Source organism: Callospermophilus lateralis, chromosome 2 (assembly GCF_048772815.1).
Source record: "Callospermophilus lateralis isolate mCalLat2 chromosome 2, mCalLat2.hap1, whole genome shotgun sequence".
Lineage (NCBI taxonomy): Eukaryota > Metazoa > Chordata > Mammalia > Rodentia > Sciuridae > Callospermophilus > Callospermophilus lateralis.
Window position 1 is genome coordinate 145,254,647 of NC_135306.1, and position 24,553 is coordinate 145,279,199.

General features: G+C 45.9%; 1 protein-coding gene across 7 annotated transcripts in view; it reads left to right on the top strand.

The window, feature by feature from the left end:
* Tenm4 (teneurin transmembrane protein 4) overlaps positions 1 to 24,553 on the top strand; it is a 768,485-nt gene that overhangs the window by 258,983 nt on the left and 484,949 nt on the right. For all 7 annotated transcript variants that reach the window (XM_076846576.2, XM_077108835.1, XM_076846577.2 and 4 more), the window contains exon 3: positions 8,921 to 9,022. In XM_076846576.2, the coding sequence (XP_076702691.1) occupies positions 9,013 to 9,022 (10 nt within the window). In that variant the 5' untranslated portion in view covers positions 8,921 to 9,012. The remainder of the gene's footprint in view (positions 1 to 8,920; positions 9,023 to 24,553) is intronic.

Consider the following 24,553-nt stretch of genomic DNA (forward strand, 5'->3'; position numbering starts at 1 on the left):
TCACTTCTGGGCTGGAGAGACAATGAGAGGAGGGAGTATTTCCAGATCTCAGAAACTGGGACAATCCACAGAAACTAGAACCATCTTGTAGGGTGACTGTCAGGACCTGAAACAGCAGAGATCATAGGACTGCTAATGAGCACATTGTCCGAGATGGTACAAGACTAATAGAGAAGCTGGCTGCTCTCTTTTTACTTCCAATCTTCTACCAGTGTCTCCCATTAGACAAATCTGCCCAGAATCCAGTAAGCAAGGGACACTGAGCAGAGGAGGGTAATATAAGAGAAAGCATCTGGAAACAAATAGACAAATGACTGGCACAGTGTCCAGTCACCCTTCTCACCTGCACCCACATGCCTTTTTTAAAGGCTGTGTGGACCCACCCAGCCACCCACTCCAGAAAACTCCTACACTTTTCTAATTTCTCTGATCAAGACACTTGGCATCTTAATGAAGCCATCATGTTCTTATATGATCTCCTAGATAGAATAAACGTGGGGTGATCAGGATGCTCTTTGGCTTTGGGGAGGGGGTGGTAAGCTCTGTGGTCATCAATCTTGCTTCCATGTGTAATTGCACTCCTCAGTCCTTTGGAGAAGAGCTGTGTCTCTTTTCTTTCGTAAGCTCTTCCAGGCATACTGGTTCTGCTCATTCTTACAGCCCCAGAGGCTCAGCTATACCTCGAGCAATTATCTTCTGCTCTACAAGACCAAATTCATAACCCACACCCGGCTATCCAGCCACGTTCTGCCTGTGAGGGCCAGAGGGCTGCTAAATTGCGTCAAGAGCTTTCAGCTCTTGTTTGAGGTGGTTAATCAGTTCCAGCCTGCCTCCCCTTACATGGCCTTTCTCCTCCTCTCCTAGCTGGGAGCCCTTGCTGCTGGTGTGGGAGCCCTGGACAGAGGCGAATGTGCAGAGGAAAAGTCCAAGGGCAGAACAGAAGAAACAAAGGCCCCTAAGTTTGTGCAGCCAAGAAAACAACAGAAAACGTGAGAAAGGATTTGGGCTGAGCTTTCTTGTTTTGTTTTGGAGCATTTCAAGGGGCCAGGCATGCAGTTATGTTTGGATTGGGAAGAAAGGCATAACTATGCAGAAGAAAATCCTTTTCAGATTTTATTCTGGCTGTTATTGGATTAAAGAAAGCACCGAGAGGATTTCTCTGGGGATGGAGGCTGTTGCAGCCAGTCAGGAGGGGCCGTCTCTTCCTGGGCCATGTTTAGACAGCATTGGAGCCAGGGGGCTTGCTTGGTCCTTGGTCCCCAGGCTGATAAATGCAGCCATAAATGGCTCCCCACTGGGAACCATTCATGTTACTCCTTTTCTTGATTTTCTTGATGGCAATGATGATTATTAAATATTAACAACAGTGCTAGTTAAGATTGTTGGTTCAAGGTGGCAGAACCCCAAATCATCCTACTCAGAACAGAGGGATTGCCTACCATCTCAGAGAATCCCAGGAGATGAATCCTCTAGTCAGAGAAAAGGCAGAGATGCAGTGGAATTGTGTGTGGACTTTCAGTTCTGTCAAATTTGCTCTGTCCCTTCTGCCGTTCTGGTCAGCTTCTCTTGGGCTGTGTGCTCAGTTCTCTCCCTGCAGACCAACTTGCCTCCCTGTATGAGCTTCCTAGGGCTGCCATGACAAAACACCCTAAGACTTGACTTTAATGACAGAGACTTGTTGACTCACAGTTCTGGAAACAAAAGGTTGAAGTTCAAGATGTCAGCAGGGCCATGCTCCCTAGAGGGGCTTGGGTGTTCCCAACTGTTTCAGCCTTCTCTCGCACCCTCTGGAAGTTCCTTGGCTGTTGACAGCAAGGAACAGAGGATGCTCGAGGGTCTTTCATTGGCAATTAAATCTCTCCCCATGGTGTTCTCGCTGGGTACACACCTGCCTCTGCCCAAATCTCCCCCTTTTCTCAGGAGAGCAGTCATTCTGGATTTTAACTTGATTACCTCCATAAAGACCTCATCTCCAAATAAGGTCCCTGTCTGAGGGACTGGGGATTTAGATTCTAAATATCTGTTTTGGATGACTCAATTCATACCATAACACCCACATGACCCACCAATACCTCTGTTTTTACCTTTTATAATTTTCACTACTGAACGCTACATTCTTTGTTGCCTCCTATTTTCAGAAATCCCAGGAAGAATTCTAATAGGTCCATTTTTAATCAAATTCTGGTCTTCTCAAGGGGAACAAGGGATCCAGAACTACAATTAACTCCTACTTCTTTTTCAGAAAAACCAGTTGATGATGGCCAGGGAGACAGAATTCTTTAAACGCATGGCAATTCTTATAGAACCCATGCACCTGCTGCATCAGCTGATAAATGCTGGATAAAATCACCCCCCAAATCACAGGGGCCTATAACAGCAAAGGGTTCGTTCTCTCATAGTCCACATCCTGTTTGGACAGTAGAGGTGGTGGGAAGAGGAGGGGTCTCCACTCCTTCAAGTTTCCCAGGGACCAGGCTGAGGCACCACTGTGCCAATCACTGTGCTGGTGTGAAAGAGAATGCTGGAGGGCCTTTCCCTGGCAATTAAATCTTTCACCTGGAGTTGATACAATCCTGCTTACCACTCACCAGCTGCAACTAGTGACATGGCCTTATCAGGGCATGCAGTCTCACTGTGTGCCTAGAAAATAGCCAGAATTTTGACAAAGAGCATAGATGACTCTCACAACCCTATGATAGGAGAAGTGGGAAAGGGGGGTTTCCAGTAAAAAGGATGGGCTTCCCCAGAATGAGATGGGCACCTGCACAGGTAACCTAGCAGGTAATACAGGGCATCTCAGCCCAAGGAAAGAGAGCAGGAAGACAGTGTTAGATATACTGGTTTGGCTGGAGCATAGGAGGTCTGAGATGAGGCTGGAAAGCAACCAGGCTGGCTGGGGAAGAGAACTTCTTGCTCCAGGGAGGAGTTTGGATTTTGTCTCAAAGACAATGGGGGAGCAATAAGAGCTTCAAATCAGGAATGGCAAGGTCAGCCTGCATTTTAGGAATAGCATTGGCACTCCGACAATATATAGGATTATGCCAGGATCTAGTGGTACAATTAGCCAGACTGTGGCTAGCGTGAGAGTACAATTAGATGTGATAAGTATGGATGGCTTGGTGGAACTGCTGGGATCTGCACTGTCTCCTGAAGGGTAGCCAGGAAGGTCTGGGGACCATGGAAGGAGCAAGGGTCATGGCAGGCTGACACAGTCGAGCAGAGGCCCAGAAGCCTGGGAGGACTCTGGTGGTTGAAAACCAGGGTTTGTGTATTTTCTCCTGAACTTTCAAATCCCAGAATTTTTGATGGTTTGCTTGAATATTTTTAATTAGTTAAATAAAAGCAAGTTTCAAAAAATTGACAAAACTCTCCACAGATGTCACAGACTTTATTAGGTTGCTTTTGAATACCTGTGGCTCTTTAAGAACCAAGTATTTGCTTGGCGCAGTGGTGCACACTTTTAATCCCAGAGACTGGGGAGGCTGAGGCAGAAGGATTGCAAGTTCAAAGCCAGCCTCAACAACTTAGTGAGACCCTGTCTCAAAATAAAAAATAAAAAGAGCTGGGGATGTGGCTTGGTGGTTAATCACCCCTGGATTAAATCCCTGGTACATTTTTTTTTTATTCCCCTGCCACACACTTCCTGCCATACATGCAGGCAGAGATTCTGTGCATCTCTCGTGAGAGCCCAGGGCCTTTTCTCATACTCCCAGGCAGTGTGCTGAAGCACCTCCCCACCTGCTCCACTTGACCTTCTCTCTGACAGACGTCCCTGCAATAGCACTAATCCTCAGTTGTTTCAAAGATGAGCCTACACATGGTTCAGATTTTGGCAGCAAACCCTTGGAGGATTCATGAGCCGTAGCTTGCCATGGCTGACACTGAGAACCACTTGAGTGTATCAGAGGAAGAAGAGAGAGAATATCGAGTAGAAACCTGGCCACACTCCCCAGATAGATCAGAAAACAGCCAGCGACGTCTACCCTGCTTTCCTGCACCAGCAGAGGCAGACACATCCTCACCATGCCGTGTCCTGAGCTGGCTGGGTTGACCCTCTGAGGACCTGTGGATCAACTTTTTTCATGCCTTTGTGAATAAGGATGCCCAATTAAAAATTCACAGGAAGATTGCAAAAAGGCATCTGCTGACTTTATTTCCCTCTGTGTGCATTAAAAATATTCAGCTGCTCATAATGAAAAAAATTCCATTATGCCATGTGGCTCATGAGCTGGTTGTTCGTTCAAGTTCAGGGCAGAGAGAAGGTGAGGTGGAAGGGGAGGGGAAGGGGAGGGGAGGACACACTGGGATTTCAACCTGAATCTGTCTTGAGCACGGCATTGTAGAATTTTCTACCCCATTGACATTCTTTCTGAAGGAAATGCCATTCTGTGTAGTCTGTGTCTGTGATTGAGTCCCTTGGTGAGTTTGTGGTGGGGGGTGGCGTGGTGGGGTGTTTGTGTGTGTTTTTCTCTTTACTCTGAAAATTGGTCTTGGAGTCCACAAGCAGCAGCAGCTGCTGCAGCTGCCATAATTAAAATGAAATAACCTGCTTCCTTCAGTCCTTAGGGACAAAGGCATAAGAAAGTATCCATATTGTAAATGAACTCAGGAATGTGGTAGATCTTCTTTTGTTTACTTACAACAAGTTCTATAGCTTTGCTTTTTTCTGGAGTCAGAGAGAAAGTAGGGAATTAACCTTTACTAGGCATTTATCCTGACCCCAGGCACTGTCCTGCCTGTCCTAACTACACAAGAGAGGGTTTGGGTCCAGCTTTGAGGCTTCACATCTTTCCCCTTTCAGTATCTTGTTGGCCCCCACATCTCTCCACCTGGTCCGATTTCATCCATAGAGCTGGAAGGATTGGCATTATTAAGATGTTATTGAATACGTTGGCACATGTAATTGGCTTGGATTAGAAACCAAAGCTCTTAGCAAAGCAACAAGAAGTATTTTGTGATAATGATTTACATGATAATGAGATGGCTTTCAGAGGATTGGATGTGTTATTGAAGGTGTTGCTTAAAGTCACTCTTCAAACCAGTCTGGGAATTGAAAATCCCAGAAGTTCTGCAGACACTGGTTTATTTGGATCTCAAAATAAGGCATCAAAGGTAGAAGAAGCCAACTCTATGCTGGGAAAGGAGATAGTGTCTTGAAGGAGCTCCCAGCATGGTGGGAGGAAAGACATGAAGCCAAGTAATTATAAGACCCTGCTCATAAGGTCAAGGTCAAGGATATAAACAATTTGCTATAAGTTCAGTCTTTTTTCTCCCCAAACCCATTTCACCAGGTGACTTTGTGAGAAGAGCATCCTCACTAGGAATGCCCAGAATGTTAAATATCAAATGAGAAGAAGAAATTATTACACTGTCCATTATTATATATGCACTAAGGGTCTGGTATTTGTTATCTCTAACTCATTATTTTAATCCCTGTTTAATAATAAGAAGACATATGAAGTTTGTCCCAGGCCACATAGCTGGTGACTGACTGAGGTGTTATTCAGACCCACTCTGTCTGTACACCGGGCTTTGTCTCCCAAACCTACACTCTTGGTTGCCAGGCACAGCACAGGTCTCCCATGTCCCATGTTTAGAGTGAGAAAGGTTTTTGTTCCAAAGAAGAAGAAGAAAGACAGTGGGGAGAGCAGAAGCAAGAGGAGCAGGAGCAGGGAGGGAGGGGAAGGGAGGGGGACGGGGAGGGAGAGGAGGAGTGAGAGGAGGAAGAAGAAGGTAAAAGTTTTACTAGCCGGCATCTTAGTGGGAAAGATTTGCAATCATCACTTCCAGGCTGCAGGTGCAAGGACCAGACCCAAGTGCATTGTAAGTCCATTGTAAGCAGCCCTCCCTGAACAGCCCTGTCAGCCCGGAGCATGGAAATGCTGGCTTTCGCACTAACATTCCGCATGGCCCCTGCAGGTTCTGGTATGTCCAAAAGATGTTCCTCTGGATTTCCAAGTTCACTGCTCCTGTCACCACAGCTTAGCCAAGAAGGGAAAGACAAAAGTGAGCACTCCTTGCCAGGGACATGGGTGGTTGTCTGCCTCCTTTGAAATTCTCTGCAAGAAATTGAAGTGTGGTTTAAGACCCAACTCCAAGGACAATTTTATCTCCTTGATCTGTGGACACTTTGGGGGAAGCTAACAGAAGCAAAGGGTTCTATGTTAATTCCACCTGGGCTGTCCCTAAGGGCAGTCCAGGAAAAGATCAAGCTCTACACACTCCAAGGCAGGGAGAAAGTGCTCTGGGAGCAGGACAAGTGTGGCAGGCAGGCAGGTGTCATTTGCAGGGTCACAGCATGCTTTGTGGCTCACCTGGAAAGGAAAAGAACATGGCTCAAGTCTCATCTCAGCTGCTTCCCAGCTGGGGGATTAGGGACAAGCAGCTTAGATGCACCAAAGCCTCCTTTCCTCATCAGCAAGTCAGAAAGGATAATATGTGCTTCCTGCAATTGTTCAAAAGTTTAAATGAGATAAAGCACCTGACAGCCTGCCCAATACCAGCACCGTACAATCATGAAGTTCCTGTTTGTTATGATTTAACTATAGTGTCCCCCACAAGCTCAAGTGTAAGACAATGCAAGAAGGTTCAGAGGAGAAATTATTAGGTTGGGAGAGCCTTAACCTAATCAGTGAATTAATCCCTAATGGGATTAATTGAGTGGCAACTGGAGACAGGTAGGTGTGACTGGAGAAAGTGGTTCATTGGGAGCGTGGCTACGGGGTATATATTTTGTCTCTGGAAGGTGGAGATCCTCTCTCTGCTTCTTGATCACCATGATGTGAGCTGCTTCCCTCTGCCACACACTCAGCCATGAAGTTAAGCCTCATCTCAAGTCCCAAGAAATGGAGCCAGCCTTCTGTGGACTAGGACATCTGAAGCCCTCAAATAAATTTCTCCTTCTTTCTAGTTGTCACAGCCGTGAAAAAACTGACTAAAATGCTGCTCCAGGTGTGTCCCTTCCAGTTCCTACTGTGCAAGGCTAGCCAGATTCTGCTAACTAGTTCAGATCGCCAATTATGGCACATCTTTGCTCAACAACCCTTGATGGCTCCCTATTACTAAATAATGACCATTCTCTGACTTGGCATTCAGGGCTCATCCTGTTGAGTGTGACGTCCTCCACTTACCTCTACATAATCCACAGACTCCAGAATAAAAGCACCCTCCTCCTTTGTCAGGGTTTCTCCTCCTATGCCTTTACTCCATCTTGTGGAGTCCTTGCCCTGCCCCACACCTACACCATCTCTGGTGCAGGTGTCTGTCCATGCCCCATCCTCTCTCTAGGCCTCACCTATATCTCTCATGAAACCACAAGCAGTAGAGTTCTTTGTGGCCGTGCCTTGTTCTCCTTGCCAGCCTGCAAGCTTCCTGAAGACAGGATTTGCTTCTGAGTCATCAGTGTCTCCTGCGGAGCCCCTAAAACTCAGCACGGGGGTGAATGAATGAGTGAGTGAGTGAAGGAATGTCCTGATCCCTTCCTGACTGAATTTCCTCTGAACAGAGTGCTCGTGTGTACATACTTCTAAAACCTTTTCAGTAACCTATGAGTATTTTGGTATTCTTAATAGTCACCATGATGCTTATGGAAGGTACTTTGAAAAAGGGGAAATTTGAGAAGGAGGACTGAAAAAAAAAATAGATAAAAGAAAAAGAGGTGAGGGTCTCATGATTGTACCGCAGCCCATCAGGTCACCTGCCCTGGCTGCTCAGGAGCCTGATCCCCGAGGGTGGCGAATGGTTAACCCTGCACGTGGACAGAGCTTGGCAATGTTTCCTGCCTAATAGAGTTATTCTTTGTACAGAATAATTAGAGTTTGCTGTGCAGAAACATATGAAATATGGGTAAAGCTGGCAAAATTTCACACTTAGGAGAATTTTGCTTTTAATGGGAATTACTAGTCATTCCTCACCTTAAAAGAGACAATAATGACTTCTTAGATAGTTTCCTATGTATATTTGGCAAACATATATTCAGGGAGTTTCTCAAATACTGGCTTTTTGAAAAACACCAAGGCTGTGGGGCTTTCATACAAAAAGGCATTCTGTAGTATTTGTGTGTTGATGATGGTATAGTACAGAGAAAAGTTCATAGACTATAACTCCTTGAGTCCCTGTGTTCAAATCCCTGTTCCTCCTCTTGCAATGACCTGAGACAAATGACTTAAAGCCCTTAAGCTTTTCTTTACCCTTCTTTTGAAAGGGATAAGATCTTTTATATTGATTTGACAATCCTTTATTGTATGAGGGCGTTGGCCCTGGGCTCCACACCTCCTTCAAGACACACAGTCCTTTGTTCATCAAATACTCATTCTCTACTCTGCTCCAAGCCCTGTACTGCATGCCTTGGTTGCAAAGAGGGCTGATCTGCAGTCCCTGTCCTGGTAGCGATAGGTCCACCTGAGAAAACATGTACGTCAAAAATGACTCTAAGAGCTGGGCACAGTGGCACATGCATGTAACTCCAGCGTCTTGGAGGCTGAGGCAGGAGGGTCATGAGGAAGCCTCAGCAAAAGCGAGGCACTAAGCAACTCAGTGAGGCCCTGTCTCTAAATAAAATACAAAATAGAATGGGGATGTGGCTCACTGCTTGAGTGCCCCTGAGTTCAATCCCTGGTAGCCAAAAAACAAAAACAAACAAACAAACAAACAAACAAATGTAATGCAAGACCATGGCTCCTATAACACAAGAGAAATAGCGAAGAAAGGAAGATGCCCCTGAGCCTTCCAGAAGGCTGCGTAGAGGATGTCTGTGGGGCTTAGAATCCCACTCACTTCTAATCTAAATGGTGTGGGGTGGGCAGTCCCGTTTCCCCACTGGTGTGCATTTGCAATGACTGCTGGGGAGCAGTCTGTGAGACAGGGTGTGAGGCATCTTGCCACCTCACTTCAGTCTGATCTCTGTTTTCTGCTTCAACAGAAAGGATTCCGCCTTGTCCTCCAGGATCCAATGGCCTTGGAGAGAGGGCTGCAGGGCCCACGGATACTATTAACTCTTCCAAACGTGCTGACATGGAGCCAGGTCAGTCCCCCTCATTAGCTCTGACTTTCTGTTGTAAACTGCAAACTGTGGCATTCATGAGAAATATATCTTGGAATATGAAACATGCAAACTTTTTAGTTGGAGGCTTTTGCCACTAGGCAGCCTAGGAAGTGGAAGACCTCAGCCGAGTGGAGGTCTCTCAGGGAGAGAGAGATGCAAGAAGAGGACTGGTGTGGGGCAAAGGCTGCTAGAAACCAAGCTGGCGACCAGCATGGTGGGAGGCCATGGTGGGCAGGTGCCAGGAGTCTAGGACGTGGAGGGGGTGGAAGGGGGATTTAAGGGAGTGGAAAGGGGGTGTAGTCAGCCAGGAGGCAACATGCAGATCTGCCCAAGAACACAGAAGAGGGGTGGCCATCAGGCTCAATCTAGGGTCCAGGAGACCAAATTGCAGAGCCTGGAGTTGCTAGTGAGATCAAAGGCAGAGTTGAGAATGGAGTAGAGTGAAGGGAGTGGAGAGCTGTCAGAAGGCAGATGCTCCAGGGGCAAGGAGGGCTCTCTGAAAGCTTTTCTTCATATTTCTGTGCAGAATAGCAATGATAAAAAGCAGGAGGTGACTGCTGGGTTGTACAGGGAGAGTGGCATGATCTTTCAAGCTAGAGAGAAACCCATTCTACCCCAGAGAGGGGTAGAATCATAAATACAGGCTGATCACCATGAGGGAGGCTGAGGAAGCAAGGAAGGAGCGAGGGCAGAGGGAGTGTGTCGGTTATTGGAGACCTACTATGAACATACTTGGACCAAGCCCTGTTTCTTATCCTCTGAACAGTCTTGCAAGGTGAAGTATGAGTCTTGTTAGGCTGTGTTATGCTGCAGTAATAAATTAACTCTAGAATCCCAGTGGCTTAACACTGCAAAGTTATATTTCTTACTCATGCTTCATGTCTAACCCAGATGGGTGGAGAGCTCTGCTCTGCTAGCATCTCAGAGCCCCGGATTATGAAATCTCTTCTCTGTTGTTGTTTGCTGCCTGGAACATGTGGCTACCTTGGTCTCCATAGAAGGGGAGGAAATAGCTGGAGGTGTTGGCTGTTAATTGCTTCAGTCCAAAAGTGACACAGCCCACTGGCCACAACCAATTTCCACATACGCTGCCTGATTTCTACGGTTCCCGGGAATGTGGAAAAGACATGGATATTTGATGAGCCCTAACTGTCTCTGCCAGAGTAGATTTTATTCTTTCCCTTTTGCAGTTCAGGAGAGGCTCGGAGACATTAACTCTCTTGACCAAGGTCTCCCAATTAAAGTATGCCAAGGCTTGGACCTTCCATCACCTCTGCTTCAACTACATATTTAGTTATTCACCAAAGCCAGATGCAGTAGTTACTATAGGCCTGCAAAGAACAGAAACAAAGGGAGTCTCTACTCTCTGCCTGAAAGGTGTGTAATTGCAAACTGAAGTGGATGCCCTGCCATGCAGATGGGTGATGCCACCACAGATCCTCTGGGGGTTTTAACTTGTTGTAAAAAGGGACGTTTATTGAAGCATTGGCCAAGTACTTGGTGTATGCATCTCACCTCCCACAACCCCATGAGGTGGTTCTTACAGCCCCGTTTTTAAGATAAGAAAACTGAGTATTGCTCAGCAAGGAAAAAGCTAAAAGTCACCTTTTTTGCCCCATTCATGCTCTGTGCAGTAATACTGAGAAGGTCATGAATCTAGACCCCACCCCATCTAAACCAAGAAATGTGGTCTCCACTTGTCCCTCTGTCTTGGGCCTTCTCTGCCTGGTTCCCCAGTGCCCTGCTTGTGTCCTGGCTATGGAGATGCAGCCGTCAGCTCTGGCAGAGGGAGCTCCTGGAGCCCCAGACCGGCTTGCTCATATCCCCATGCTGGTGCTGCCCACAGAGCTCAGCCAGTGAGGCTTATCTCAAGCCATCGGAGAGGACGTTGTGTAAATACGTTAAGTGCAGGATCTGAGTCTGGCAGGATGGGGCTGCATCTGAGCCTTGACATCAGCAGGTTCGTCTCCTTGGAAGGTTCTCCCTCTTCTCTCAGCCTCACCTCCCACCAGCCCAACCTTTGCATAGGGTACTATATATACGCTGACCGGACACTCTGCCCTCTATTCTTCTCTGTGATCACCTCTGTTCCCACACCAGTCCCAGTCCCAGTCCCAGTCTCAGTCTGGACTATTGTGGCAGCATGGTCTTTGGGCTCTGCTTCCCCTTCCCATTGCATCTTGCACATAGGCGACTGGTACAGCATCACTCAAGTCACATCACTCCCCTGCTCAGAACCCTCCTGTGACTTCCCATCTTACATGGAGGAAGAGCCAATGTCTTCCTCTCTCTTCCATACTTACATGACCCCGCCTGGCTTCCTTTCCCACCCAGCTTTCACGCTTTAGCACTGTGACCTCTTTGCTGTTCTGTGAACAATAAAAACTCTCCTGCCTCAGAGAAGAAAGCACAGATACCTTTTTCCAGTCTGGCAGAGGGAATAGCAGTGAAGAGACGGGACATCATCATCCAAGTGAGCAGAGTGTGACTGGGCTAAAAGGTCCAAGCTCCTGAATGTTCACTGATCCAGAAGCTGCAGGGGCCAGAGTGGTGGAAAAGGGTGGTGGAGATGAGGGCAGGGTCTTCTCAACCAGCCGGTGCAAGGAACAGTCCTCCCAGCCCAGGTCTTCCTGAGACCCTCTTCTGTTTGAACTTTTTAATGCAGCATTTATCTCTATCTGATGTGTTATGAGTTACTGGGTAAGCTGCACTATTTTCTGACTTCTCCCATTAGAACATAGGTTCCATGAGAGCATCGACCTACTTTATGCCATGCTCTGCAGTGTTCTTAGGCCTGGCCCATGGTGACCCTCAGACTGAGTGAGTGAATGAACAAATAATTGAACAACACACTTCATTGTTACTTGCTTCCAAGCTATTGCTCCAACCATCCTGCTGCTACTTGTGCTGTGCCCCTTTCCCAAGATGTCCCTGCTGTCCTTCTCCCCCAGAATGCCCTCTGCCTGCCCACGAGGCTGCCTGTGGCACACTGCACAGAATAATCCATCCATGCATCCCACAAGTCCAGGGAGTTTCAAAGTCAAGTATAGCTCCTTGTCTTTGAGCCCCAGTTCCTGCCACACAGTGAGGACCCAGTTACAGTTCATTGGCCTATGCTGAGTGGACCAGAACTTCATCCAGAATTGCAGCCAGGGGACCCTTCCCTCCTCCTCTGCATGTCCTCTTCACCTGCAGTCAGGTGGCAGAACCCTTGTTGCCAGCTCAGCCTCCTCCAGCTTAATGCCTGCCTTGGAGATCAGGATGAGGAGGTAAATGGGACACTAATGAAATTCAGAGAGAAAACTAAATTGGGAGGTGTTGCAAACAACATGCAGGAGGGAGGCATGATTTAAAAGGATCTCTCCAGAGTAGGAGAGAGAAAAAGGCATGTAAACAGCCTGAAGTCAGCTTCCCACAGGCCCATCTCAATTCCAGGATGCATGGTGACCTATAGGAATCCCGTTCACTCTAGGGGCTTCACTTTCCAGTCTTTGCATTCCGGACCTTTTAATCAATGGACTCATTTATTCATTCATGCCTTCTGACCGGCTTGCCAAAAAGGATCTTAGTGGATTAACAATTTAAAATCAATCAATTAATGAATTAACGAAGACCAAAAGCATTAAGTGCAAAAAATTAAGGTAGAAAATAAGAAAGAAAACATGAAAATTGAAAAGAGAGCAGTAGAATGGAGGAAAGGGACCAGCAGTAGAGGGAGGAAGAGAGGAAGAGGGAAAACACTGGGGGATGGTACTAGACAAATGATATTGTTGTGTTGTGCACATGTCCAAATGTACAGCAGCAAATTCCACCATCATGCACGACTAAAATACACTATTTAAAAAAATTGTGGAGGGAAAAAACAAAAGGAATGAAGAAAATAATGGAGGAGGGAAGATAAAGAGATGACCAGGGCCACTCCGGAGGAGGTTCCTGAGAAAGGGGTTGCAAACCAGAGCCTTTAGGATGGCAAGGGCCTATGACAAGCCAGTGGGGACATGGACCTGGAGACCTTCAGGACTGGAGGAGCCCTGGTCAGATATGGTAATAATGAGCAGTGTTTCAGAGACCTTCAGATCCACTGTCCATTCCCCGTGTCAGGCATTGACTGTCTGCTACTTGCCAGGAACCCCACAGGGCATTTTTCCCACATGGCATTTTTCTCTCAGTACGTCATTAAAGTCTCTCAGCATCTTGTAAGTTGTTCCTTTAAAGCTCACTGTAGAGACGAAGCCACTGAGGCACAGGGACACTGAATTATCTAGTTAGCCAACAATGCCAGAACTACTGGATGCTCACATGCAAAGGCAGGAAACTGGGTCCTTCCTCACACCATAGACAAATTCTAACTCAAAAGGAAACCATCAACCTAAATGTAAGTGCTAAAACCATAAATCCTTAGGAGAAAGCATAGGCATAAATATTCATAACCTTGATTAGGCAATGATTTGGCACATACAAAAGCGGGGAAATAGAGAATAAAATAAATAAATTGGACTTCTCACAAATTAGGAAGTTTTTTTGCTTCAAAGAGTATTGTCAAGAAACTGGAAAAAACACCCACAAAATGGGAGAAAATATTTGCAAATCATATATCTGATAAGGGACTTAGATTCTGAATACATAAAAAACACAGCTAAGCAACAAAAGGACAAACAGCTAAATTTTAAAGTGGATGAAGAGTTGCATAAACATTTATTCAAAGACAATACAGAAATAACCAATTCGGACATTAAAAGATGTCAACATCGTTAGCCAACAGGGAAATGCAAACCAGAGACATGGAGTCATTTGTGTGGCCAGCCTTTCTCGTATCAAAGCCTCCTGATCATACACCTCCCTGAAGTGGGCAAAGAGGTTATAGTGAAGAGAGGGGACCTGTGCTGCCACGGAAGGTTTTCACAGGAAGGAGGAGAAGGAGTGACCAGGGAGTGGTAGGTCAAGACAGAAGTGTTCAGCCAGGGATGGACTGCAGGGGGCTGTTTGCTCAGTGAAAAGCATAAGTTGCTATCTGCAAAGGATTCCCAGCAAGAGCTGGACACAGAGTCCTCTGCTGCCTTCTCCAGTGCACACCTGAAAGCATCTTGCTTTCTGGTTTTAGGACCATTTTACAACTCAATAGTATTGAATACCCCAAAGGAGTTTTGTCTTTGTGGGTTGTATCTATGGAAATTTGTCATACTAGTAATTAGCACTAAAAAGATGTTAAAATTGTTATAAATAAGAGATCATTTAACATGCAATATTAAGCCCTTACATTAACATTGAGAACACATTTCTATGGAAATGTTTCCATAAAAACCACAATGTCCAGAGTGGTGTTGTCTTGCATTTTGTCAAGTCTCTTCACTGACTGGCTTACTAGGAGATGTACCTGTTTCTGCATATAGTCTGGAAACCTCCACTGTGTACTCATGAGAATAAGAATGAAAAGGGCAAAGACGTTACTATATTATTATAAATAGTTTAGTCCTCATGGACTTTCTAAAAAGGATTGGGGGCTCTCTGGGATCCAAAATGTGAGCCACACATGAAAAACTGTGGTACAGAGGTGAGGTCTTCACTATAGAGCTGAGTGGAGGGTGGGGGGAAGCTGACAGTGAGTGCAGTAGAGAGGAAGAGAAGTGAGAAGAGGCTTAGTGGAGAGGGGACAGGAATTCAGGAATGAAGCCAGGCTGCACGAGGGATGCTGGGGACTTTGACATGATGTTCTTCTGGCCCAGAACGCTTCCTCCCATCCTGGCCATTTCGCAAAATCCTCCTCAGACGCAGCTGGAAAGTCTTTCCTACCATCTTTACCATCTCAAGGCTGCCACCTTTCTACGCCCATCACCCTGGAGGCTGCCACCAGAGTGAGCGGTTCAGCACAAGAGTGGTTGGAGATGGGATTCCAAAAGGAGGTAGAAGGCTTGGGATTCCAGGCAGAGGAGCTGGGACTTTGGGGATTGTTGTTTAAAAAGTGAGAAGCCACTGAAAGTTTTTGAGAATATACAAATATATGGGGACATGGTCACCAATAGGCAGATAAAAACCATCCTATACTGATTCTAATTCATTAGCAAACAAAGTAATGTCAGTTATCCAGAAGGAGAAGGGAATGAGAAAAAGGAGGAAGGAAATGGCTAATTGAGGCTCACCATGTGCCAGGCATCCACCATGTTATCTGTCATAGGTGTCCAGTGGTACATTCATTATCCCCATTTTACAGACAAATAAACAGAGACCTTTTTCTCCCCACAAGGACACTATGGTAGTAAATGATGGAACTGGGATTTGAACTCCAAACTCAAGTCAATTTGCCTGCAATGCCTTTGACTGCCTTTCCCACACTCCACGTGGCCTTGGAGCCATTGGTATGGCCTTGAGTGTTTACTGCTATATACTAATCTTACATTTTTTTGTGTTCCTATCATCTTTCCAAGCACATTTTTTTTTTTTTTTTTTTTTTTAGTTCTTGAAAAGCATAACAGGAACACCAATAATGCTCCTTTGTTCCACTGTTTGGGGTCTACCATGGCAGCTTCCACGTTCACAGTAATCCATGATCCTCGCTGTGGCATGGCTTCTGTCTTCTCACAGAAGTCAGGGTCACAAGTGAAGTGCAAACCTGTGATCATTAACTACAGATACTAGTGACTCCAAAAACATCAAGGGGCCAGGCCCCGCCAGAACTGTCTCTCTTGGTTAGGGATGGGAACCTGGGAAGTCAAAGGGATTGGGACAGGTATATTTTTTCATAGAGTGAGTTTGAAGAAATAAACCTAAATGGGAGGCTCTAGTTCCTATAGAAATAATAAGGCAAATAAGCTTCATGAGGCTAAGAGCATATCATCAGGTCAGTTGAGTAAGGATAAATGAACATTTATTGAACTCTTTTTATGGATTAGTATCTGTGCTAGGCACATTGTAGGTTTCATCTTCATTATGAAAACCTATATATTTGGGGCTTTAGGAGATAGGAATGTCCCAATTTTCGTGTGTTCAAACTGAGACACAGAAAGGATCTGGCTCAGGGATATATAGCTGCCACCTAGTGACGCTGAGGCTTGGAGTAGGTCTGTTTGTCTCATCCTTTGGAAACACCATCCCATCCTCCACATAGAAAAAAAAAAGCTGAGTCTGGTCCCAGCAGGGAGCCCTGCAGTGACAGGTCAAGCTGTCCTCAGCAATGCTGTGGTGTAGCAGCAGTAAGCTAGTGCTGGATTCAGGCTCCATTCTCCCATACCATGTCCATCCATCCCCCTGGGCTGTTTCCTTACCAGAATCTGCACCTTTGGTCTTCACCTACAGCACTCGAGGTGCCCACAAGCCTTCTGTGCTGCAGTCATCTTCCAACTCAGTATTTGTTTAATTAATATTCATGGGCCAACTAAACACTGGATATTCTCAAGGAGGGAGGAGCAAATAACCTGAGGTGAAATCCAAAAGGTGCTGTAGATCTGTAGATCGGGCTTGAATGAGCAGGCCCTGCAGGGGAGTCATGATTTGGTCCCGCCTCCTGTGTTTTGGGAACCCAGCAGCTGCCTTAGAAGCTGAGTGTGGAGTTTTCTGTTTTTGTTTGGTACTGGAGATTGAACCAGCTGAGCTTTACCACTGAACTAAATCCCCAGTCCTTTTTATTTTTCATTTTTGAGGCAAGATCTCACTGTTAAGGGTCTTGCTAAAATGCTAAAGTTGGCCTTAAACTTGTGATCCTCCTACCTAAACTTCCTTAGTCTCTGGGATTATAGGCAGGAGGCACCAGCCATTGCCTACCTGCTGAATGTGGAATTCTGCCTTCCCTGAGGCCTCAGAGTCTGCTTAGTAGAGTGAGTGCAGCACTGCTGTGGGTATTGCTGCCCTCCCCAAACCCCTTAATGTGATCCTTATTTACCTATCCCATGTCCTCAGAGCAATCCTGCTGCACAGTCCTGGGTGTGCAGTCGAAATAATCACAGAGCCATTTAGCTATTTACAAGCTGAATGCCTAGTTTATTTCCAAATGGGAAGGTCAGTGTCATTATACTTGGTGGATTCAATTACCAAATCATAGGGCTTGCTTCCTGTTGCTAATTGCTTCTTCGACTGCACACCTCAGTGGCCAGGTTAGCCAAAGCAGCCAAGGTAGAGGCCTAAGGGCCCGTTTCCAAGGCCGTGGACCTCTATCACTGTATTGCCTTGACTTACCTCTGGTGCAAAGGATGTATTTAGACATCTTCCACCTCCTGCTGCTTTTGTGAAAGTTCCCCTGGTGGAAAAGAGCAATGAGTCAACAAGAGGCTCAGGATCCTTTGCCTCTTTGGATTCTAACCATAGTGGGAAAGCCAAGTGCACAGAAAACGCTCCAGGGGTGAGAACAGACATTTGTTGAGGACCTATTAGATATCAGCCACTGCACTGGGCATTTCACAGTCCATTTAACCCTCCCAACTCCCCGGTGAGGTAAGCATTGATATTTCTGATTCACAGATGGGCCCAGGCACCTCAGAAAGGGTCAATGATTGTAAGTCACATAGCTGGGAGGTGGGGGAGGCTGGAATTGGATCAAGGTCATCTGCTGAAAAGCCCAACTTTTTCCAACCAGGTTGATGATAATAACCAAAATGACTGCAGCAAGAACTAGCATCGGTGGCAAGCTCACTCTGCCTAACTTGTATTAGCTCATTTAATCCTTAAAAAAGTCCCAGGGTATTAGGCACTATTGTCACCCCCATTTTATACATGAGGAAACCAGGGCATAGAGAAGTGATTTCAGAAAGAATCATTTTCCAAAAATGGGTGTTGATAAGTCCCAGCAATCTCTTACTATTTGCTGCTCTATTATGAATGGCTCATCTAAGCAAAGTCCTTCCTCATAGGACTTACTTAGTAATCATTGGCAATTGATAATTCATGGTTTTCTTGCTACCCACTTGGGTGGGTAGTTTGGTTGCTATTAGTAAACTATTCTCAGTATTGCCCCATACTCTAAAAAACTCCTAATAGGTCAAAGAATCGTAGAGCTTGATTTCCAGAATGTTCAGGATTTCCAGAATGTTCAAAGTCAAGTATAATAGAAGGGCATCTAGTGTAGTGGTAGAGAACAGGCTCCAGAACCATAATGATGGAGTCCAATCTTGGCTTACCAACCCCAAACTCTGGTCAAGCCTCTTACTCTCTGTGCTTTAATTTTTTAAATATGTAAAATGGGTATAATAAGCCCTTACCCCAATGCACTATTGCAAGGACTAACCAGCATGAAAAATGTATATGATCATGGGTAACAGGAACACCAGATACCCTGTGTGGATAACATCGTACAACACAATATGAATTTATAGAACTGGGCTTAAGAAGGGATCTAGTTCTACATTTCATTTGCAAATGAGGAAACTGAGGCCCAGACACCAGCAGTGATTGGCCCAATTTACACAGCATTTTAGTTTTCCACTTCCGACACCAAGGCTTAATATGATAATGTACAACATATTAAGAACAACAGCCTCAAGAAGGCCACACACCAATCTTATTTCTAGAAGTTCTAGTTGAATATCTTTCAATCCACTTTATTTTTTTTTTTTTGATAGTCTGTTCTTTGCCTATACTTTCACTCTCCTTATGATATTTCTTTAAATATTGTATGCACTTATTTTATTTTCTGAATCTGATCATTTTGGTACCCATATTATTTGTAGTCTGATTCTTTGGGTCACTTTTTCCTGCTGCCTATTGCTCATGGTGGCTTGTTTCCTCATGTGTTCTTTTATATTTTGTGATCATTAAAATTTTTGTGGGACCTCTTTGAGGACTAAGTGGAAAATTAATTGTTCCAGAAAGGATTTGCATTTGTTCCTGCCAGGTACCTTGGAGGAACCACCTACTTGGGGACGTCCCCAAGTGCAGAGCTTAATTACATTTAAATAGGCAACTTGAACTTTGTGTTCTGTCTTGGTTTGGTTTGGTTTTCTCACAAAAGTTCTTGACCCACATGAGGGCCATTTTATCATCTGGGATTCTCAGGGAATTGTTTTTGGGGTTTTTCTTTCCCTTCTACCATGGCTAGGTTTCTCACTGTCTCCTCTGTGGTATAAGATTGTGTGTTTTTCTAATGCAACCTTTCGCCAGGATTACTGATGTTGTCTTGAGGAGTCTTGGCTTCGGGTGAGGACACCAGTCTGTCTTCCCACCTTTTGAAGAACGTTAGCTTTGTTTCCTTGGTTGGTCCTTCAAACCCAAAAGCCCCAGACCACCAAGGGTTGGCAGATGACTTCAGGATAGCCTCGCCTTTGGTATTCTGTAATCTCTGTGGATTTGTGCTATTTTGTAGTTACTATGACCTTTGAGGATTTCCTTCTTCTTTCTGCAAGCTTAGCTATATATTTAAAAATAGATAAATTAGTTTGCTTATTTAATCTGGTATTTTTCTATGTTCAGCATTAGGGGAATTCCTTAGGGTGAGTAGGCAGCCATGTTACTGGAAATAGAAGTCTAGAGTGGTTACCACTGTCCTTTAGTGATGTGAACATGGGACTTCATCAGTTAGGGTTCCCCTGGTTATTACTGGTTGTCAGTTTATCATGGTTTTGCCCCAAATTCCACCCAGTGTGCCAAGAGAGCAAAGAGGAAGTTTCCATACTGCAGGCCAAATCCCTGTCTCTCACAATGATTCTGTGATCACAGGCTATGTTTGTCTCAGCCCCAGAGGGGCCTTGGCCACCAGGAACATTACCTATAGATGTTGCCAAGTGAAAACTCTAGTTTTGTAAAAGGTACCCATAAAATACCACATTCTGAAGGCATGCCTACATTTTATTGCTATGATACAGCCGTCTCAGACTTGTCCTTGCTAGAACATCAAGCCAGGTAAAGCAGAAGCAGCACAAGAAATCTTATTTACCCCTTAGCTCATTCATTCCATAAATATTTACTGAGAGCCTACTATGTGCTATGCCTGTTAGGTTTTGGCATGCAGAGATGGATAAGTCTCAATCCTTCTTCTTAGGGGCAAGTTCATATACATGGACAGTGATCACTGAGTAGGGCATTGCTTTGGCAGAACAACACTGGGGACAAAGGGAACTGACTTAGCCTCAGGTGGGTGTGCTCAGGCAGGCTTCCTGTAGGAAGTGGCATGTGAATCTAAAGCATGAGAGATGGAGAACAAAACAGTGTAGAATCAAAAAGACCACAAGTCACCAATTCCTCTAAAGAAAACATCTACACTCAAAGAAATGGTCCTGCTGGTTTTCCTTCCCCAGTCCTAAGTTATGGGTGAGCAGTGCCCTCTGCCACTCCAAGTTGCTTCAAGGATCACTGGTGTAATTTATGGATTATTGACTGGGGCAGGCTGGTTCCCAAGGGACAAAATTATTTCTTGGGGGTTAAGGGTTAAAAAGAATCTTAGTTATTACAATAGTTTGTGGTTCCCCCAAAGAGTCATAGTATATAATAGACCTGTCATATGTCTATGGTATGGAAATTTCATAGGAAGGGTGATTTGTGGAGAAAGAGTTTGTAAAGGCTCCTTGGTAACTGGGGTAGGAAGAGTTATAAAGAAAAGAAAGGTTAAGAACTCCTGGTGTCATTGAATGAGCCGTGCTGTTAATGCTATATGCACTAACGTTCAAATGCTACCTCCCTCATTTAAACCTATATGACTCCGAACAAATTAGCCTCACTGTGCCTTAGTTTCCTGGGCTGTCAAATGGGCAAATAACACCTCCCGTCACTAGGTTTTCTGAAGATAAAATGGAATAGGAAATGTAAGCTCCAGGCACTTGGTGTCGAGTCTATAAGTGTCTCTGAGTATTGGTGCCCTGCCTTCGCCCAGCCTGCCACACATGTGTTTAGAAGGAGACCACTGCTGGCTGGCTGCTTTTCAGATGGTCTGTGCTCTGGGCCATGAACAGTCTCAATAGGAGAGTTCCTGTCTCTGTCACCACCTGCATGTACAGTGCCCCCAGCTCTCGGAATCATCTGGAGAGAGATGGAGTGGTCCGTTGGGTTATAAAAGATGATGTTTCCTGGCTCTTCCTTCACAGACAAAATTCATACCCAGCCTGCTGAAGCTGAGGAATCCAGGTGGAGGTGAAGCTTGTTAGTAATCCTCTCTTAAGGGAAGAGAGTTTGGGGATTTCCCCAGGTTGCCAATTAATTCAGGGGCCTTGACTTGAGGTCCTGGCCTCTAAGGTCCCCATATCATCATTCAGGGAAGAAATTGTGGACCCTGCTTGGGCAGGGGTGGTATGACAGGAGCAGGGTAGCCTGTGGCAGGAGGCACACGACACGGCAGGGAGAGCGCAGAAAGGAGGCTGGCTGGCCCTGCTCTTACCCTGAGAGTCCTGCTTCCCTCTCTGCCTCCTCACACCCGGGTGAGGGCTGCATGGTTTAGAATCACCTGAATAACACCCGGCACAAAATCCCTCATTATGTATTTATTGGATAACTAATTCTCTCCTTTTAATAATTAAAACTAGCATTATCATTAAATAATGGGTTATGTATTGTACTGTTTTCTCCTAACCCTCAAAGAAACTCAACTGCTATTTCATCATCATCATTATCCCATTTTATAGAAGAGGAAACTGAGACCAATAAGGGATAGGACATCGCCCCAGAGGACCAACTTGCAGGGCCAGGGTGAGCAGCTCTCTTGCTTGTCTTCCCATCCTGTCTCATACCTACTCTGCCATCACTGGGCCTTCCTTGGGGTGGGGCTAAAGGCAGATTTGGCTCTGAATCTCATGCCTGGCCCAAGGAAGGGACGGAAGAATTTTCCTTTCCAACAGTGAAAATGCCTGTCTTCCTCCTTCAGCCCTGTCAGAGCCACCCTCCTACATGGCTGCTGTCCTGACTCCTGTCTGGGCCTCTGCAACTCAGGTGAGACAGGCACGTCACCTCTGCCACATCACCAACACACAGGAGACAGCGCCCAAACCTGCAAACCAGGGAGTGCTGCCGTGTTCCCCAGCCAGGCAGAGGGGCCCTCTTTCTGACCCCAGCTCTTTTCCCCACAGGGCTGGCTTCTGTGGTGAGGCAGTGTCTGAGCAGTTCATTATCTCTGCACAGAACATGTCAGGGCATGGGCCTCGCAAATCCAGTGCAGCCTGGAGAATGTTTTGCAGTCCCTTGGCCTCTCTCTTCCTCACTCTTCTCACTATCTTCAAAGGAAACACACAGAAAAGATAGAGAGCAGGAGGTAATGAAGAAGAAATGAGCTTACACAAGAAGAAAATAATCTCTGCTTTGTAAAACCTTGCAGTTGGCCAGGGTGTGCTCTGTGCATGGAGCGCCACAACAGCCCACTGAAGCAGGGGTGCTGTTGCCACCTCATTGGGGAGATGAGCCTGTTTCCAGCCTGGACACCATGGGTTCTCCAGGAGGAGCTTCAGGGCTGGAGGGACTGTGATGTCATGTCATCCAACCTCCTCTCCAGCCAAGGCCCAGGAAGGGAGGGAAGCTTCTGCAGCTAACTTGGGTGTCAAGTGGCAAGGTGAAGACTTGAACCCAGATCCTACTGACTGCAATGGCCACTCCTTCCCTTCCCTTGTGAGAGGGGAGAGGGGGGTAGATCAAGGTCTGTCCCTAGAAAGTCCCACAGGCCCAGATCAACAGGAAGGACCTGGGGAGCCTCAAGAATTGTATCACCCAGGTTCAGAGAGAGACCTGTCATTAGGCTTCCCGACACTTGGTCTTGGTCTTGGGAGTCATGAGGTAGGCTCAGATCCAGCCTTGCCCATTTGGAGGTGGTACTGAGGAGATGGCACAGAATTGGACAAGGTGAAGTTTAGTGGGTCTGTAACACTCTGGGAAAAGGCTGCTTCCTAAGCTGGTTTCACACACGACTTCTCCAGGTGCCTACAATTATGGAAAGGAGCGTTGCCTAATTCTCTAAAACAAGCTTAATTTTAGTTCACCAAAATGTTAACATGCAGAGAGAGAGAGAGAGAGAGAGAGAGAGAGAGAGAGAGAGAGAGAGAGAAGAGACTCAGAAAAGAGCTAAAAAGGCCAAAAAATCAAGGTGTTTGTTTGTTTGTTCATTTTTTTCAGAAATGTTAAGGAGGGAGTTAGAGATGTCTCCAAAATAGCATTCCTGGGTGTGCCTGTGGCCCTTTCCACAGTGACTTGGAAGCCAGAACTTCTCATTGGACTATAAAAGCCCCCTTTTTAAAAAGAGTTGACCATAAATGGCAAGGAATTCAGGCTCTGAGTTCAAGTCTCGGTTCTACTTCTGAAGTGTGTGGCCTAGAGCAGGTTACTTAACCACCCTGTGTTTCTATGACTCTGTGTAAAATGATGTAGCAATAATAATAAATAACATTGTTATTGTTGTTTGGATCCCAAGAGCCCTGGCCTAGCACCCAGCCCTGTCAACACTCTTAGTTTGTGTTAGTGGTGATGTGATTGTTAGCAGCGGTGGCAGTAGCTGTAACAGCAGGTCATCCCAGCCTCTGCAACTTTACAGTGCTCTTCCCTCAAAATGGGGAGCCCTCTGGATACTTTGAATTGTCAAAATCCTGCTCACCTTTCCAGCTCTCCCTGGAAGGTGAGCTCACTGGCAGCCTGCCCTGACCCTTCAGGCTTGTTTTCTGGTTCCTGCCTCTACCCCACAGCTTCTATGACCTTCCCAGCACAGGTCAGCCTTTTCTGGTCACATGAAGGATGCATTTATGGATGTCTCAAATAGGAGCACTCCTGACCACAAAATGCCTCCTGATGTCTCAGCCCAAGGCAGGCCCCCAGTAGATATTTATAGCATGGATCTGACTTTGCCCTCCTCTCTCCCCAGCACCAAGAAACTCATAATAGATGTTTGTAAGGATTTAGGCAAAGCTATTTGGTGAGAGGTGTGGGAGGTACCCAGGAAACCAGGGCTCCACCTGTCTCCCTTGCACCTGGCAGAAACAGTATCAGGGCTTCATTATCTACCCACTGGCACCAAAAACCCAACCACTTTGACAATTAGAAGAAAGTTCTCAGTCCTTGCAATTGTTGTTCTCTATTCCAGCACTATCCAGATACTTGCTGCAATCCCGGATATTTATCAAAGGACTTCCCAAGATTCCAGATTTCACTCTGCCTCCCTTGAGCCTATCCTGTTTTCTTCTCCCTTCTTTGTGATTTACCCATTTCAGGGCAGCCCACCTACATGCCCAGAGAGGGCTTCCCCTAAACACTTGTCCTAGAGGCTGGAGGTCTCGAACAGGCTTCTTTGTTCCCATGGGAGACCTAGAACCTTGAAGCAAGTGGGTACCCAGAACCTGCCAGGTCTGTAGCCTCCGTTGTCCCCCTGAGCCCTGTACTCTGGACTGTACTTTTTGATGGCTACTCAAACTTGGCCCAGCATTACTGGTTCTTCTTTTCTCTCCTCTATTTCAACTGGAAAATAATCTTCATATCAAAAAGTAGAATGAAGAATATACTAAGAATCTGTAGACCCCAAAGAGTTAAAACACTGTAGGTATCTATGAGCTAAACACCGCAATTAGTCTAGATGGCCTTCAGAAGATGAATGGATGGTCCTTCCACTCCATGCTGTTTTATGCTATTCAA